The sequence below is a fragment of the Schistocerca americana genome, chromosome 2, assembly GCF_021461395.2.
Source record: "Schistocerca americana isolate TAMUIC-IGC-003095 chromosome 2, iqSchAmer2.1, whole genome shotgun sequence".
NCBI lineage: Eukaryota > Metazoa > Arthropoda > Insecta > Orthoptera > Acrididae > Schistocerca > Schistocerca americana.
The window spans coordinates 774,773,564-774,792,453 of record NC_060120.1 but is presented as its reverse complement, the minus strand read 5'-3'; the positions used below and the strand labels follow the sequence as shown (position 1 = coordinate 774,792,453).

Genomic DNA, 18,890 nt, shown 5'->3' with positions numbered 1-18,890 from the left:
GTCCATGTTAAATCAAACTTTTAAATCATAAATAATTTATTTAATAAAGGCTAAATTAATAACTCAGGAAAAGGGCACTCTGATACATTAAAAACGTTACCCTTAGTGCTTTAGAGAGAAAATTATGAAATGTCAGAAAAATTAGAAGTTTTTATCGGCCGCTAAAATAAAGGGCAGATCAACTGGTATCTGTCCTCCGCACTCTAGTCTGAATATAAATATGTTAGGTTAAAATGTGGCGTACTGGAATTTGTTGACCGCAAGTACCACACTTTAATGGGTCCTCCCGCCAGGGCAAGTAGCCATGCGTCATCAGACTGAGCCTCCTTAATGGTAGTTCGCATATCAGAAAAAACGGTATAGACCCCAGCTACCTATTAGTAACAGAGTATACGACCAAACAAGTCACAATGCTAACTGACACGAGTCCCAAAACAAACATTTCAACAAAACACAACGAATAAGATTTCTTTTATAATTTATTAATTAGTGTTTCTGTCGCAGTTGCATATAACACTTTTATTAGTTATTTGCTTGTGATATAATTCCGAAGGTACATTCGGAATATGACAGACGTCTTCAGTTGTTTATACTCTAAATTTAACAGGCACCTAACGACTGAAGGCGCCTATCGAATTTTGAATTTACGAATGGAATTATATTACAATTGGTTACCTTCATCTGATCTAAGAACAAATTGGTATAAATTCCATAGAAATTATGGATAGTCAAACATTACAAATGCAGGTAATGATTTGCGAATAACGAATATTATAAGCAAATGCGACGGAAACATTACTTAATAAATTACATATAAATGGAGTTTCTGATCCTGATATCAATGCAGTGCTTGAAGTCATAGATTTCTTTTAGTTTATTATCATTTGTATAATTCCCATTCCGGGCAATCTGAAATAAGTGTATGTGGGAAACCTTTGAGAACAGAAAAATCTTATTTACGCTTCAAAATGGTCCGTAGTATAAGCTCTCCACACCGCATGTATACGTAAAATGTCCGTAGCTACCCAACTACTCTCAAGAAACCTCTCAGTTCTGACCGTTACTTAGGCAAACGAGCATCTCAAAGTGTCTTGACGCCGTCTCTGACTGATTTCTCGTAGCCTCCGCCGATAATCTCATCCATAAACAAATCGCGGCAACTGTTTAAAGTCAAAAGGAGAAATACGCACACAAAACACCCTGCGCTTCAAGCTTCCACGGGACCAAACGGAATATAAGACGTCGCCAAGTCTGCCTCGTTTTTATCAAGCACCGCTTTCAGCTAACTGATGTCTCCACGATATGATATGTGACATAGATCCACCAAGCACGTGCTCACTAAATCGCTCTCTTGCCCATAAAAACTGGAAAACCTATGAGCATGGACAACGCACTTTATCAACTCTTTCAGCTTTCCGTATCGTAAGACATACTTCACGGATCGCGGTGGACCCCCAAATCTCTGAAAGAAATGCTCTTAGAAATCCAGTCTGCGCCCGGCAGGCACAACTCTTCTCCTATACACCACGTGGGACCGACACTTGATTTCGGTAGCTCAAAGGCCGCTCCGTAAAAATGTGTTGGTGTTCATGTCTTTCAGCTAATCAGACTCAGGTGCAGCATGCAGGCAGTTTCATTGGCCACCTCCCGCTCTCGCTAGCAATAATCCAAGGCAAAATCCTGTTTCCTGCCGAGCTTTTTCAAAAATTGTTTTCCGAGAGGCGTTGCGGAAAGACCTTCCGTCGTAGAAAGTCACTGTCACTTAAATGAGCCCAGAAGGCAATTTAGACGGATTACAAAAAGATTACCGACATATCAACTTCAGACTATAAAAAAGCCCTCTCCCCAAATTTTTCGGTAGCAGGTAAAATTACACTGAGGTGACAGATGTCATGGGATACCTCAAAAAAAGGGTTCAAATGGCTCTAAGGACTATGAGACTTAACATCTGAGATCATCAGTCCCCTAGACTTAGAACTACGTAAACCTAACTAACCTAAGGACATCACACACATCCATGCCCGAGGCAGGATTCGAACCTGCGACCGTAGCAGCAGCGCGGTTCCAGACTGAAGCGCCTAGAACCACTTGGCTATAGCAGCCGGCTGAGATACCTCCTAACATAGTGTTCGATCTCCCTTCGCCCGGTGTAGTGGAACAAACCAATGTGGCATCGAAGTTGGAAGTCCCCTGCAGAAATACTGCGCCATGCTGCCTCTACAGCCGTCCCGAATTTGGAAAGAGTTGCCGGAATAGGATATTGTGTACGAACTGATCTCTCCATTATGTCCCACAAATCTTCGCTCGGATTCATGTCGGGTGACCTGGGTGGCCAAATCATTGTCTTCAATTGCGCAGAATGTTTTTCAAACCAATCGCGAAAAATTGTGGCCAGGTGACAAGGCACAGAGTCGTCCATGAAAATTCCATCTTGTTTGGGAACATGAAGTCCACGAATGGCTGCAAATGGTCTCCAATTAGCCGAACATAACCATTTCCAGTCAATGATCGGTTCAGTTGGACTAGAGAACCCAGTCCATTACATGTAAACACAGCCCACAGCATTAGGGACCCACCACCAGCTTACTCAGCACCTTGCTGAAAACCTGGGTCCTTGGCTTGAGGGATCAGACCACACTCGAACACGACCATCAGCTCTTACCAACAGAAATCGGGACCCATCTGGCCAAGACAAGGTTTTTCAGTAGTCTGGCGTCCAACCGATGCGGTCACGAACCCAAGAGAAACGCTGCAGACAATGTCGTGCTGTAGCAAAAGCACTGGCGTCGGTCGTCTGCTGCCACAGCCCATTAACGCCAGATTCCGCCGTACTGTCGTAATGGATGCGTTCGCCATACTTCTCTCACTGACCTCTACGGTTATTTCACGCAGTGTTCCTTGTCTGCTAACACTGATAAGTCTTCGCAAACGCCGCTGCTCTCGATCGTTAAATGAAGGCCTTCGGGCACTGCCTTGTGCGTGGTGAAAGGTAATGCCTGAAATTTGATGTTTTCGGCAGACTCTTAACACTGTGGATCGCAGAGTATTGAATTCTCTTACGATTTACGAAATGGAATGTCCCATGCGTCTAGCTCCAACTACTATTCCGCGTTCAAAGTCTGTTAATGCGCGTCGTGTGGCCATTATCACTTCGGTAAGCTTTTCATGTGGATCACCTGACTAGAAAGACACCCCCCGCCAATGTACTGCCCTTTTATACCTTGTGTGCGCGATACTACCGCCATCTACGTATGTGTATATCACTGTACCATGACTTTTGCCACCTCGCTGTATATCTCATCAGGACAGTGAAGTCACAGAAGAGAAAAAAATCTGGGTAACATGACAGAGCAATGGCCTGATAAGAAGTTCTTCGCGATGGAAACCTCGAATAAAAAATTCTCGGTAAGCTAGCCGCGCCAAGTTCGGAGTTTGGGATTTTATTCGAATTTGGCGCGGCAAGTTTACAAAGAACTTTTTATCCAATGGGTAGCTGTTTGTGTTTACAAAGTCCACATATACTCTTAACATTGCGGCTAGATGCTATTCCTGTAGCGGCACTCATTAGTTGCGCCGCCTGTCCATGAACTGTGTAACCTTTGTTCTGTGTCTGATTTTATTTGAACTATTTTCGTGTCCAACATCACCTACAGACAAGGCCAGACTACTCTATCGTGACGTCACTGCTAAGTGGCGATCGTAATATAAGGCAGCCAGTACCAAAAGAATTGTATGGGTCGTACAATTAGCGATTTTTGACTTGATACTTGAATGAGGTTAGTTAACGGAGAAAAGACATATAATTGCCTATTTGGAAGTACGGCAAAAGCAAGTACGAGTAGTCCGTTAAATTACAGACCCATAGTGCTAACGTCGATTTGCAGTAGGATTGTGGAACATATACTGTGTTCGAACATTGGAGCTATCTCAAAAGAAGCGATTCATCGACAAACAGCCAACACGGATTCAGAAAATATCGTTCTTGTGAAACACAATTAGATCTTTACTCTCACGAATGAGTGCTATTGACATGGGATGTCAAACTGGTTCCATAGTTTTAGATTTCCAGAAGGCTTTTGACACCGTACCTCACATACGACTTCTAATCAAATTGCATGGTTATGGACTATCATCTCAGTTGTGCGACTGGATTTATGATTTCCTGTCAGAAAGGTCACAGTTCTTAGTAACTGACGGAAAGTCATCCAGTAAAATGGAAGTAATATCCTGTTTCCCCAAGGAACTGTACATCTACGTGATTACTCCGCTATTCACAATAAAGTGCCTGGCAGGGGCTTCAACCTTCATGCTGCCTCTCTACCGTTCCACTCTCGAACGGCACGCGGGAAAAACGAGCTCTTAAATTTTTCTGTGCGAGCCCTGATTTCTCTTATTTTATCGTGATGATCATTTCTCCCTATGTAGGTGGGTGCCAACAGAATGTTTTCGCAATCGGAGGAGAAAACAGGTGATTGAAATTTCATGAGAAGTTCCCGTCGCAACGAAAAACGCCTTTGATTTAATGGTTGCCACTCCAATTCACGTATCATGTCTGTGGCACTCTCCCCCCTATTTCGCGATAATACAAAACGAGCTGCCCTTCTTTGTACTTTTTCGATGTCATCCGTCAGTCCCACCTGATGCGGATCCCACACCGCACAGCAATACTCCAGAATACGGCGGACAAGCCTAGTGTAAGCAGTCTCTTTGGTAGACCTGTTGCACCTTCTAAGTGTTCTGCCAATGAATCGCAATCTTTGGTTTGCTCTACCCACAATATTATCTATATAATCGTTCCAATTTAGGTTATTTGTAATTGTAATCCTTAAGTATTTAGTTGATTTTACAGCTCTCAGATTTGTGTGTCTTACCGCGTAATCGAAATTTAGCTAATTTCTTTTAGTACTCATGTGAATAAGTGTTACAGGCCTTCTGCTTCCTGATGTACATAAACGATTTAGAAAATAATCTGAGTAGCACTCTTAGATTGTTTGCAGATAATGCTGTCATTTACTGTCGTACAAAATCATCAGATGATCAAAACAAATTGGTTCAAAAATCGTTCAAATGGCTCTGAGCACTACGGGACTTAACTGCTGAGGTCATCAGTCCTCTAGAACTTAGAACTACTTAAACCTAACTAACCTAAGGACATCACACACATCCATGCCCGAGGCAGGATTCGAACCTGCGACCGTAGCGGTCGCGCGGTTCCAGACTGTAGCGCCTAGAACCGCTCGGCCAAGAAACAAAAGTAATTGCAAAACGATTTAGGCAAATCTGTATGGTGCGAAAAGTGGCAATTGAGTCTAAATAATGAAATGTGTGAAGTCATCCACATGAGTAAAAAAAGGGATACACTAAATTTCTGTTTCACGATAAATCACGCAAATTTATAGGCTGTAAATTCAGCTAAATACTTAGCGATTACGAATAACTTATGCAGAAACGATCATATAGATAACGTTATGGGTAAAGCAAACCAAAGACTTCGATTTATTGGTAGAACACTGAGAAAATGCAACAAATCTGGTAAAAAGATTGCATACACTACGCTTGTAGTCCTATTCCGGAGTACTGCTGTACGGTCTCGTAACCGTACCATATAGGATCGATGGAGAACATCGAAAAAGTTCAAAGAAGAGCAGCTCGTTTTGTACTGTCGCGAAATACTGGAGAGAGCGCCATGGGTATGATAAGTGAACTGGGGTGGCACTCATCAAAACAAAGGCGTTTTTGTTGCGGAGGATCTTCTCAAGAAATTTCAGTCTCCAACTTTCTCCTCAGACGGTGAAAATATTTTGTTGGTGTCCATCTACACAGGGAGGAATGAAACTGAACTCCGTCCAACAGGCCTTGAATGCCCAACGGTATCGACCGACCGCCGTGTCATTCTCAGACCACAAGCGTCACTAGATGCGGATATGGAGGGGCATGTGCTAGAGCGGAATGATCATCATAATAAAATCAGAGAGATTAGAGCTCTCACAGAAAGATTTAAGTATCCGTTTTTCCCGCGCGCTGTTCGAGAGTGGAACGGTACAGAAATAACTTGAAGATGGTTTCTATGAACCCTCTGCCAGACACTTAATTGTGAATTGCAGAGTAATCATGTAGATGCATGTATTCATTAAGTAATGGAACTGCACAGACAGGTGGCTACACATAAAAATAACAGACTCCTCTTACACTACTTTCACCCAGTTCGTCTGTAAAGACATTACATAAACTTTATGTTTCAGTTTCTGAACGCTGTTATATGAAATTCTGTTGATGGCTGGCTACACTAATCTTGATGCTTTCCTGCGATGCTGCTGCCTCTAACGTGCTTTTTTTTTTCTCGTCCGTCTCTGCGTGGCCCTGCAGCTGGAGACAGGTAGGCCGTACAGTTCCGAAAAGTACCTGGCACGGCGTTTGACCCCAGCCGTGGTTTAGAAAGTGGAGACGTAATGGTTTTTCCGTTTGTGACTGATAATGTAGCTAACTTTGACGTACCTGAAAATCGTAAAAGTCAAGTGATCCAGCAAATAATAGTATACCATAATCTAAAACTTGCATTACTAAATTACGTTCAAATTAAAACTTACCACTGATTAATTAGTAACTGCGAGAGTCTGCTTTGAGGTTGAGTAGACCCATTTTTGTCTCGTTACGTCGTCTTTAGGAATCTTGAACACATGAAATTCTTCCTGCTGTATAATTTCCATTAGCTTGTGGCGCGCAACACTTAATAATCGTAATGGAGATGAAACTCCATAAACGTATATTTTGTTGCGTTAAACTCACACGAACACAACCGAGCGAGGTGACGCAGCGGTTAGCACACTGGATTTGCATTCGGGAGGACGACGGTTCAATCCCGCGTCCGGATATCCTGATTTTCGTTTTCCGCGATTTCCCTAAATCGTTCCAGGCAAATGCCGGGGTGGTTTCTTTGAAAGGGCACGGCCGACTGCCTTTCCCGTCCTTCCCTAATCCGATGAGACCGATGAACTCGCTGTTTGGTCTCTTCCCCCCGAACAACCCCCGCTCCCCTCTTATAAGTAAGTAACACAAACACAATTTAGTAGTACACAATATGATTTCTGTGTACTGGAATAACAGTCTAGTAACAATCACACACAGCACAACGAATTTCCGTACCCAACACGTTGTTGATACAAGACAGCTGTTGACTTTTCGCCGCTTCTCGCTGGCGTCACAACTTCGAATTCAGTTGCTCGGCCTTTTCGTCTATATGGTGTTGGCTCATCCTATTTTTTGAGGTGGAAATCGGGGAGCTGCCCAGCATTAGCCTAAACAAGCGCGGCAAACCGCCTAAAACGACACTTATTCGTGTTACCAGCCACGGTTGTCAATCTTACCGTACGAATTCGATCGGGGTCTGGCTGTCCTTCCTCTCCCGCAAGTCAGCGCACCCTGCGTTGCACTATACGAGCAGGCCACCTCTCTAAACCCATTGCTAAAAATGAAAATAGGACTTTAAGTAATGAATTAAAATTCATCCCAAGGCCAGAACTTGAACGTGGGACTCCTACTTACGAAGCAATTGTGTACGCGCATACACACACACACACACACACACACACACACACACACACACACAGGCACGCAACTACACGGCCTATAATGCCCTTCCTGACACAAACTTCAATTCAACCTTTCAGCCGATTTTCTCTTTCTTAAATCGTCGGTATTGCTAAGGCACTCCGATGTTGGAATAGCAACCCTGTCTGTGCCTCAGTGGTAGGTGGTGATCTGTTGATCTGATGGAACTACATTTTCCCGGAGACATAATTTATGAGTCTCAACTTTTTCTTCAATAAGGGTAGAAGTTGAAATTGAGACTCATATGTCTACATAAAAATGTAATGCCATCATATCACTACATCACATACTCCTGAGGTACAGGCAGTATTTCCCCAGTACGTAAAAAGCTGGGCTGCTATTCCAGTATTGGAGAGCTTCGGCAATACTGACGATTTAAGAAAGGGAAAATGAACGGAAGGTGTGAAATGAGGTTTGTGTTATGGAGGGCATTGGACTCAGGAGACCCAGGTTAAATTCCCAGCCTTTGCACATATTTTAATTCATTACTTCACCTACTATCTTTATCGAAGATAAAAGTGAGATTCTTATGTCTCCCGGTAAAAGTAATTCCAACAAAAAATGTAAGTAATAAACTTTAAAACGACTTGAACGCTTTAGAAGAGCATTTATTTTGACGCATAGCGTTTTGCATTTTCTTACTTTTATTTTCATCACAGTCTAGATCGCTCCCCGAGCAGAATAATGTCAAACATATAAAAACCGAAACTTGACACACACATACGCTTCATATAACGAGATAAATTACCCGATACCATTCACTTACAAAATGGCTTGCGGAGACTATAGATTCATTAATAAAATTTTCTCGAGCTTCGCATCAAGTTGGTAAATTGTGGGAGAAGAGTCTCGTCTGTATTATCGCTCCGCCCCTCCTCCCCCCCCCCCCCCCCCCCACGGATGTGTCATTATCCACGCGTTATTGATGCGGCTAATCGGGCTCTGGCCCGCTTATCTGTGGCCCCTGCCGGTGCCGTATAATTCGAAGCGCCTCGCAGCGGGCCTGATTTATTCGCCGCTTCTTCCCTGACGCGGCGCGTTCGTGCAACCTGCCCGTTCCGTGCGTTCGCTGTGTGTTCCGTCCTAATTAACGCACACAGGTGCCGGCAGTTAGCCGGGCCGGTCCTTCATTTAAGTTTAGTTAGTCGCCTCTGGTTGCAATTGTGCCCCCTCTGTGTTTCTCGCAGAGTGCACTTTGTCACATGTACTTAAACGAAGTCCGCGGAAACCCGCGAAAGTGTAAATGTTCTTTGTCACGGACGTCGTTTAAGACTGCTTCCTCCCAAGTGTTGTTCTCCAAAGTATGAAATAAGCAGGCTAAGTGAGTGAATTACCACCAAAAAGTAGCTGTGTAACAGTTGCTGCTGTCGCCTCAGTGCGAAAGTTTGTGCAGGAACCATGAGTTTCGTTACCTGTGCGAATTACACTTCCGCCACTGCACTAAGTGGCAGGTGCCAGGGGATATCAGTAGCCTTACGTAAACAGTAAATTGGCGCAAACATTGAAAGAAACACGTATAATTAACCAATACTCCCACTGTGTTTCCTCCACTCATCATCAATGGTTGAAGGCATTACTCGCTTCACCACAACAGTCCATTGGGACATAGTTCTTCTAATGTCTCCCACAATCTATTTGCAGCAGCTATTCCGAGACCCAGGCGCATTTTATTTTCAACAAACTCTACACTGCGGTTAGCATTCAAAAAAATAACCACCGTTTCTCGCTCGATTTTCCAACAGTTCCCAGCACCCACTCCGTCACTAACTTTCTTATATTCTTCTCGAGACATACCAGCTAAAACACTCATTTTCCACTGCCATTTCGACTTCAGTACCCGCATCGCTCGCACCTATTACACCCAGTCAATAATCTTAGGAAACGCAGATTGTTAGCAGTTAATGTACACACCAATCGACACAGATCGCGTCTTACTAATTCTGTTGTATTAGCAACTTCACTCAACAAATCAGAGCATCTCGTTGGTCGGTGATCAATATTTTTGCGGTCCACCAAGTGACATATAAACATAGTGTTTTCTGTATATGCAACGACCTTCAAGTATGTAGTAAATCTGGCCATTCAGCATCTATGCGTGAATATATCCTACACTTCCTTTCGTCGCCGCTTTCATACACGCAGCAGAAGAAGACGTATTGTGTTTTTTTTTTTAAGTTCTTTCTGTAGAGAAGTTAAAACTACCATAAACAGCTACCAAAACAAAAGTACTATTTTGATTTTTTGATGTGTGTTGACGGAGAACATTGCGCTTGCACATAACAAGAAAAACATGTTCCTTGTCTCTTGTCGCCAACGGTACTGTAAGCACTTGCAAGAGGCAACATTGCTTTGCAAAATTATATTATACTAATAGCCGACATATTCGTTGCGAGACAATTCAAAGACTGTACTGATATTAAAAATTTTTATACAGTATATCGTCTATTTTTCTATCTCAGTTGGTTGGTTGGTTGTTTCGGGGAAGGAGACCAGACAGCGAGGTCATCGGTCTCGTCGGATTAGGGAAGGACGGGGAAGGAAGTCGGCCGTGCCCTTTGAAAGGAACCATCCCGGCATTTGCCTGGAGCGATTTAGGGAAATCACGGGAAACCTAAATCAGGATGGCCGGACGCGGGATTGAACCGTCGTCCTCCCAAATGCGAGTCCAGTGTCTAACCACTGCGCCACCTCGCTCGGTGTATCTATCTCAGTAGCATGTTTTTTTACCGTATGTCTAGTTTAAATCACACGCGATCGTCTTTAGATATTGTAGTTTTTATGTTCAATGGACGCTATAGGCATAACAAAACTTTGATCTTGAAAAATAAAAGTCTGCCGGAAGCAATGCAAAAGCACTAATTTAACAGGTTTAGAAGGAACGAGTCTCCGTCATTTGAATTATCTACACACAATAATCTTTGTTCTATAGATAAATTTAGAAACATTTGCCACCCAGAATATAGTAGTGGATGAACGTTTCCGTGAAATGAAGATTCTTGTATGTAGTTATTTCTGATGATGCTTCTGCAGTGTGTGCAGCTGAACCTTAATTTCATTTTCTATTTTGAGTGCAATCATGACTCATTCATTAAGGGATAAAAATGTTTTTTGGTCTTATTTTAAATCATATGTAACGATAAAGGTATCTGTCCTAACAATCAGTGACCACAATGGCACCGAAACGTATGTCAGAGACAGCCGAAACACTGGATTCCCTTTTCAAAAATTATTTAGCTGATGAAGATTATACTACAGTTCTTCCTTTGAACCGCCTCACAATGCGAAGATGTCAGATATCGAAATAGGTGAATGAAATATAATAAATCAATTAAAATCATTCAACAGAGGAAAAGCAATTGGACCTAAATGATCCATTCTGCATAGAATGAGAAAGAGCTTCTTCCTCTTCTAGCAGCAGTCTACCATAAGTTGCTGGAGCATCGAAACATTACAAGTGATTGTAAAAATGCGTAGGTCATTCGCGTTTTCAAAAAGTCGTTTGACTGTTGGAGGCAACTCTGATCCTATATCGCTGACGTCAGGTTGTCGTCAGATTTTGTAACATTATTTTATGCTCGTGTGTTGTAATCGTTCCGGTAACCGAAAAATGTTCTCTCTAGGGTTCAACATGGATTCCGCAAACAGGCATCGTGTGAAATACAGCTCGCTCTGTTCATCCACAGGACTCAGAAGGCTGTAGATAGCAGTGCCAGGGTTGCTGCCATGTTTCTTGACTTCCGAAAAACGTCGATACGGTTCCGCACTAATGCCAAATGAGCAAAGTACGATCTATTGCCTAATGAGCAAAGTACGATCATACGAACTATCAGACTAGCTTTGTGATTGTGTTGAGAAGTTCGTAGTAAACCCAACACAGTATATCATTTCGCTGCGAAGGGATCTTCTCATGAAATTTCAGTTTTCTCCTCCGATTGCGAAAACATTCTGTTGGCACCCACCTACATAGGGAGAAATGATCATCACGATAAAATAAGGGAAATCAGGGGTCGCACAGAAAAATTTAAGTGCTCGTTTTTCCCGAGTGCCGTTCGAGAGTGGAACGGTAGAGAGACAGCTTGAAGGTGGTTCATTGAACCCTCTGCGAGGCACTTTATTGTGAATAGCAGAGTAATCACGTAGATGTAGATGTAGATTCTAAACGGACACGGAAATGAGTTCAAGCGTACCCCAACCGAATGTTACAGGACTTGCAAGATGCTGCTGTTCCTGCTGTTGAGTAACTGTTTATACAATAATTTATTACGTCAAGGTTGCCTAATAACTACAAGATTCACATCACCGTCTTCGACAATTTAACGCCAAGTTCAGACATGACTGATTCTCAAACAGATACGTCACAATATTTTTAAATTTATTGATTTTCGGGGCGTGCGCATACACCCATCTCCATAGTGTAATGTCATTTATGACGATACGAAAGTAAGGACAGCACAACACCCCGTTCCCTAGGGGAGAATCGAACCCGGCCCCCTTCGGTTAGCAATCCGTCGCGCTGACAGCGCAGCTACCGAGGCGGACCGGCAAGATATTAGTAGCTACATCGAAAACTTCGGGAGAGTATACATCCCGCTTAGCATCAGAACACAGTCAAATGTGAGGTAAGGGTATTCTTGAGTGTCGGTTGTTTACTTCGTATGAAAAAGCAACCCGCAAGCGACCTTTACCATCAGGAGGACAATATACCACACCGTTCCTATAGCACTGTGTCAGTATTGTTTGAGGAACACTCTACAAACATAAGGGTTCTCGCGTGGTGTCCAAGGTTATCTGATTTCTGCACTCTTGAACACATCTGGGACGCCTTCGAGAGATTTGTGCCCACCTTGGACTCAGCCATCCTCATCAACGTTTTGTATGTTTCGTGAAGTCCATTATCCGCTAAAATGGTGCTATGCGTGACAGGGCTGACGTCACGTGAGCGTTCATTGTTAAATCCAAATAAAATTACAGAAAAAGCCTAGTGGTAACTTTTCGGACTCTTTTCGGACTCTTTTCCCCCAACTGCTTTGTTTTTAATTACGTCCAGCGAAAATTGTATTTCCAATCAGTAATAAAGAATTTATATCTATTAACTCACCGTTGTCTGCGAAAGCGATCAGGACAGAGTTAAAGCATAAGGCGTAAGAGACGACGAGGAACGCAGCGAAAGCCATCTGGTCTTCTCTTCTGATGTTCCCTGTTGCATCTGCAGCGCACACGCCAACCTCCAGGAGCTAAATGTCCCTCTATCAGATATTGCGCCCAACCAATACGACCTATTAATGTCCACGAGACGCAAGTACCTGCTAAATCATGTACCTAGCGCACGTATTCCCTGTCTCCAGAGACTAGGTCGCTAACGCGCCTTTGTGGTTAATTCTCGACGAGGAGATAGAAGAAATTCTCATCGCCATTATCTGGCCAGAAAGGGGTTGAGAGAGGGTGGCAGAAAGTTCCTGATCACCAGATATTTCGTCCACACCGTGGATTAAATTCCAAAGACTCTCGCAGTGTCTCATGGAATGTGGGCATGTGACATTGTTGATGGCGATCCATCCCTCGGGTGGAGACGTTAAGCTCCGCGTTCTCCTTCGTGCTATTCTAGACGAGTGAGCTATATGCCAGCACTGGGTTTCGCACTCTTCCTTCTACAATCATTATGCAACACAAACATAATAGCATCCTATAAACGCATTGACTGCAGTTACCTACACTCAACAGATAAACTTTAGACACAAATATTTTTGCTTTGGCAACAGAGGTCGTCAATCAAGTATTCGTGCAGTTCGCAGTTCTCAGCCGTATTTTATAACATTCATATAGCATCTAACAGCCGAATCCAAATAGCCGTGCCGGCTCGATCGATCAATCGATCTCTAGATGGCGGTTACGGGGCGCGATCTTTGGTGGTTCTCCGCACGAGGAGCTTTGACTGGCACGAGGGTGTCAGGAATTTGTGAGCCGAGTAGGTATAAGCACTTGCGGGGCGCAAAGCCCGTTTACTTCTGCTGTCTGGAGGTGATATTCCAACGGCTTTAGCGGAGCACAGGCCTCATCACACGAAGACGATGTTTTGGGTTGGCTGTGCCGAGGGCGTGGAGATTCTGAGTGCCACTTCTCTACCGATTCATCAAATATCTTTGGGGAGACTCTTTCTGTGGCTTCTGCGCCTTGTTTTGTTAAAGTCGTAGTGCTGCGACTAGTTTTCTTTCTTCCCGGAAGGTCTGCTATGTTTCGCTGTTTATGGGGGTTTGCTCCGAAAGAACTGAAGTATACCTCAACGGAATCAACTCCGTTTCATTACAGACATTAGTCGCAACTGTTTGTGAAATGTGTTAAAGTTTCGTGGCTCTGTTACAGAGCTAGTAGAGTTATGTTAACCAGAACTACCTGTTTAAATTGTTCATATATCGAGTGGCTTACAGTGGACAATGTTGAAGGCTGAACTGTATGTTGCCCGCATCTCGTGGTCGTGCGGTAGCGTTCTGGCTTCCCACGCCCGGGTTCCCGGGTTCGATTCCGGCGGGGTCAGGGATTTTCTCTGCCTCGTGATGGCTGGGTGATGTGTGCTGTCCTTAGGTTAGTTAAGTTTAAGTAGTTCTAAGTTCTAGGGGACTGATGACCGTAGCAGTTAAGTCCCATAGTGCTCAGAGCCATTTGAACTGTATGTTGTTCTTACTTTTAAATACAGTGAAGTCTAATTTAACCAGAGTGCCTTTTCACGGTAATCATTTTATTTAAGTATTTGTAAAACATTTTGGTGGGGCTGAAGTTGACCCACCTGAGATTTTCTATGGTAAACCCTGCTAAAATAAAAATGTGCTTTTCCGCTGTGGTTGTTACGGGCAGCCTGGTAAACCAGATTTGAAAACCGAGATTTGGTTGTTTAGCTATTTGAAATAGTGAAGTTTACGATAGTAAGAGCTGACCGATACGTTACTTACGGCTGGTGTCTTACTGCGAAACATGTCAGAAGTCCGCGAGCTTCAATTTTCTTCCATTTCAGAATAATATTTAATGGCTGTTCCTGCTGCAAAAGTAACTGTTTGCCAATAAATTCTGGGGGCACGTAAACCTTATTGGTTTTCTCATTCCTGTAATCAGAGTGTTACCCAGTTAAGTCCTTTGTTGCTTATCACCGTATTCGCTGACTGGGAAGAAGTCTTTTTTATTTATTTATGTTTGCCTCTTAAGTGGTAATATAATGAAATATATGCCGGCCTTTGTAAAGCAGTGCACTGTTACTAGTTTGGTAGTGTTAGTCCTTAGTATATTGTAGCTTACGTTGTACGCCCCATCCACCAGCACACCCGTGGGTGGCGAGTTCACACTGTCCTCCCAGTCGAATTATCTCGCCTGTCGCGTAGCTGAATTGTTTTTGTATAACTTCAACTGGTTCTGAACTTATGTCCCCAACGGATGTGATGCATTTCTTGTGATGCAACTGTTAATGGTTGCCAAATTTACTGCAATCATTTAAGATATTATATTTAACAGCCAATTGAAAAAATTTGTAAATGTTAAAGTTTTTAATTATTAAGACAAACTGCTTAACTTCTTAACGATTTGAAAGATCTTTTGCTATCGTCAAATAGCTAATCTCCTTTCCTGTTAATATTCCAGAAGTTGTTTAATTTCTTAGATATTTTTAAAAGCTATTTTATCGACGTCATAAAGTTGGTGACTTTTATTTAAATAAAAGATTATGCTTGTTTTCAACTGCGAACGCCGCTTTCTTGCCTTCTGGCCCGGCCCTACCGCTCAGCAGAGGACTATCTTGCTTTAGGGTAACAAGAAACAGGCCACCAAAAATGTCAACTGACGTTAAGAACTCCTTAAGAGTACTTTTTCCGTTCACTATCAAACAGAAATGCTCACAGAGAGAGTAATATTTAAGGATTTGCTTTATTTTAATTGACGTTGGTGGATTCGTCGGTTGACTGCTTACCTCAGGGACAGAAAGGTCAGTAGTGCGGCCACTAGGGGGTTAGGGGATGCGTTTGTCTTCCAGCGCAGACAACTCATTGGCGTATGTGTCTCGTACCGATTTGCTGCTACGGAATAAATTTCAAACGAATGTAACTTGAACTCGTGAGTGCGCGTTATAGAGACGGTCATCTTCAAATACTGTGGGATACATATTTACAGCGAAGAATATGAAATTAAATTAAGACTATTGTAATACATCGCATTCAGCAGAACAAAAATAACAGACCTGACACTTAGTAAATCTTTGTGATGGTGTCTCATATTACATATTCCTGTTATTAACACTCTGACTGCCAATCCTGTCAACTGACGGGGCCGCGCAGGCTAGCCGCGTGGTTTCATGCTTCTTGTCACGGTCCGCGCGGCTGCCCCCGTCGGAGGTTCGAGTCCTCAGTCATGGGTGTGTGTGTTGTCCCAAGGGTAAGTTAGTTTCAGTTAGATTAAGTAGTGTGTAAGCTTACGGATCGATGACCTCAGCAGTTTGGTCCCAAAAGACCATACCACAAATTTACAATTCCCAACTGACGGGACTCGGGAATTTCGGTACACTGCCGATCCCGACAAGTGACCGGGCGCAATTTCTCCAGTTTTTAAATACGAAACCGCGTGTATTGATGTGCTAGATCCGTCTCCACGGTATTGCAAAGGACATGTAGTTTCTAAAACAGCCGTTTGTTGTTTGAAGTCCAGTCCGTTCAAACTAAAGGCAAGCGTTTACGTGATTTTGCGAACGACAGAAGTTTGCGCGAACTGAAGCAAGATTTTGCTGGCAGTGACAGTGGGGATGACGAGATCGACGATTCAGATGATGATCTTGACTTTGTACAGGAACAGAACTGTGTCAAACTTCAAGTGAGTATTTCTCGTTTTATTTCGTAATACGTTCGTTGAAACATTCCATTCTTTTAAGATGTTTCTTCATTTTCTGCACTATGAAACACTTTTTTTATTTGCTATAGGGGAACACAAAGGCTGTAAGAAAAGGCACCACATACCAGTACACCAATTGGAAAATAGCCAAGTGCAAGAAGCCTCGTTTCAAAAAAAAAAAAAAAAAAAAAAAAAAATCCTACGTGAAAGAAATGTTTAACGATGTATGTATATAATCCCGAAGAAGTAGTTTCAGACTGTCATAAAAAGTTAGTATCACAGTTAAATGTTGGCTAATGTTCTTAATAAAAAATACTGAAAATGATAAAACTGGCGAGTATTGTAGAAAACAGCAAATGTTTCGTGACTGGTGGTCAAAACGTTAATCATCTGTTCACACAGATAAAACAACATTTCTTAAGAAAGTTAGAGTGCCGAATTTTGCCGAATATTAGTGATCGGTACTTGGAATCGGTGGTAAATTTATCCTGCCCTTACTATAGCTTGTCTAGTGGGCGCTCGCAAGAGACTAATTTACATAGGTTGCCAATTAATAATAAGATTGGTACATATGTGACCCGAGATGTCGAGGCTCTAGAGCGATTCAATTTGACGACCACTGAGCTATACCGTGACTGGATTTATTTACATTTGTATTTCTTTCATCTTTGAGTCTTATACTAAAATAGTATTCCGTTTTTGCATTCTAACACTAGACAGTGCCACAGGTTACTCCAAGTTCGTACATAAAACACGTTCATGTCTCGTCAAATAACGTAGATTCACCTGATTCTGGATTATAATCCCTTTGAATCACATAGTGAAAAAAAAACTGTGATTGGTAGCAGTAAACTTGTAGTTTCTACACATGCAGCTCTCACGTACCACAAGGAAAGAGAAGAAAATCGATGCCTATGGAGATGGCTGACCTTACCCCTCGGAGACTTCCAATCATCACTGCCACAAAGTGCTATGTTCCTTTAGCAGATTTCTTGTGAACACTCCCTTTGTCAGCTTTGAGAAATAAAACACAGAAATAATGCCTTGCCTATCATGTTATGATTTTCCTCTGGAAGTTTCGGCTTGAGCTGAAGTGCAATTTAGTTTTAATGGTGATTTCAAAAGAGTAGTTTATTAACCTCAAGGATATCCGTCATAACAGAGAACAAAATGAGATCTATAACCATACGATAGAGTGACGTCGACAGCCTATACCGAGCTGCTTTCCTGGGACAGTGAGCGTTATTTGAGTCATGATGTTGCAGCTCAGACTCACTGTGTTGACCTGTAGACCTCAAATGCGAAAACTATCCAAAACATGAGTTCGCCAAAGAGAAACAGCAGATTGCGTGATGACAAAAGCGAGAACGGATAGAAAGAAAAATTTATAGTAAAAGGAACAAAGAGAAGAAGGTTGCCACAGCTGCTATGATCTTTTTCCGCGGATATTCAGCTGTGTCCGGCAAGGCTTCGGACGAGTAAGTAATCCACACAGCAGCTAGGATAGTGATATGCCCATGTGCAGATGGTGGAAGAACCGTATATACAAAGCATAAAAGTGTAGAGCATTGGAGGAGCTGTCAATTGCACTCAGGTGGTTCACCTGACAAGGTTTCCGATATGATTATGGCCGCACGACGGCAATTAACACACTTTGAATGCGGATGGTAGTCGAGCCAGACAGATAGGACATTCCATTTCGTAAATCATCAGAGAATTCAACATTCCGAGATCCACATCGTGAGGAGGGTGGGGTGCACCATGAAATAGATCAAGTGAAGGGATTCTGCTACCTTGGAAGCAAAATAACGCACGACACACGAAGCATATCGCTTGACAGACGGAGCAAGGAGAATATAGAAAGAAGACTAGCGCAAAAAAAGAGTGAATTCCTGGGCAAAGGAAGTATGTTAGTATCAAACGTCGACTTTGAGCAGGAAATTTCTGGGATTGTACTTTTGGAAAACAACATTGTATGGAAGTGAACTAGAGACAGTGGCAAAGCCTGAAAAGTAAAAACTCAAAGCGTTTCAGATGTGGTGCTATAGAAGGTGGACTGATAAGATATTAGGATATTTCTGCAGAGGCACAGAGGTGAGTACAGGAACGTACGGAAAACATTTACAAGAAGGGACGCGGTGGTGGGACATGTAATGAGACTAGGAATACCTTTCATGGTACTTGAGGGAGCCGTAGAGGGCGAAGGCTGTAGAAGTAGAAGACATAGATTGAGGTATATCCATCAAATAACTGAAGATGTTACTCTGGGATGAAGAACTTGACACACTAGATAAATTCACGTCCGGCTGCGTCAGACCTGTCAGAAGATTGACGACCCCACAAAACAGTTCCAACGCTCTTCATCAGCTACAAGAGCATATGGAACTTAAGTATCTGTGTTTGATAAGGTAAAATTTGCTGCA

The 18,890-nt window shown here is 42.8% G+C and overlaps 1 protein-coding gene across 1 annotated transcript in view; it reads right to left on the bottom strand.

Moving 5' to 3' along the window:
• LOC124596058 overlaps positions 1-12,800 on the bottom strand; it is a 93,794-nt gene extending 80,994 nt beyond the window's left edge. Inside the window, exon 1 of the mRNA XM_047135034.1 lies at positions 12,707-12,800. Coding sequence (XP_046990990.1) covers positions 12,707-12,782 — 76 coding nt within the window. The 5' untranslated portion in view covers positions 12,783-12,800. The remainder of the gene's footprint in view (positions 1-12,706) is intronic.
• Positions 12,801-18,890: the final 6,090 nt, after the last annotated feature.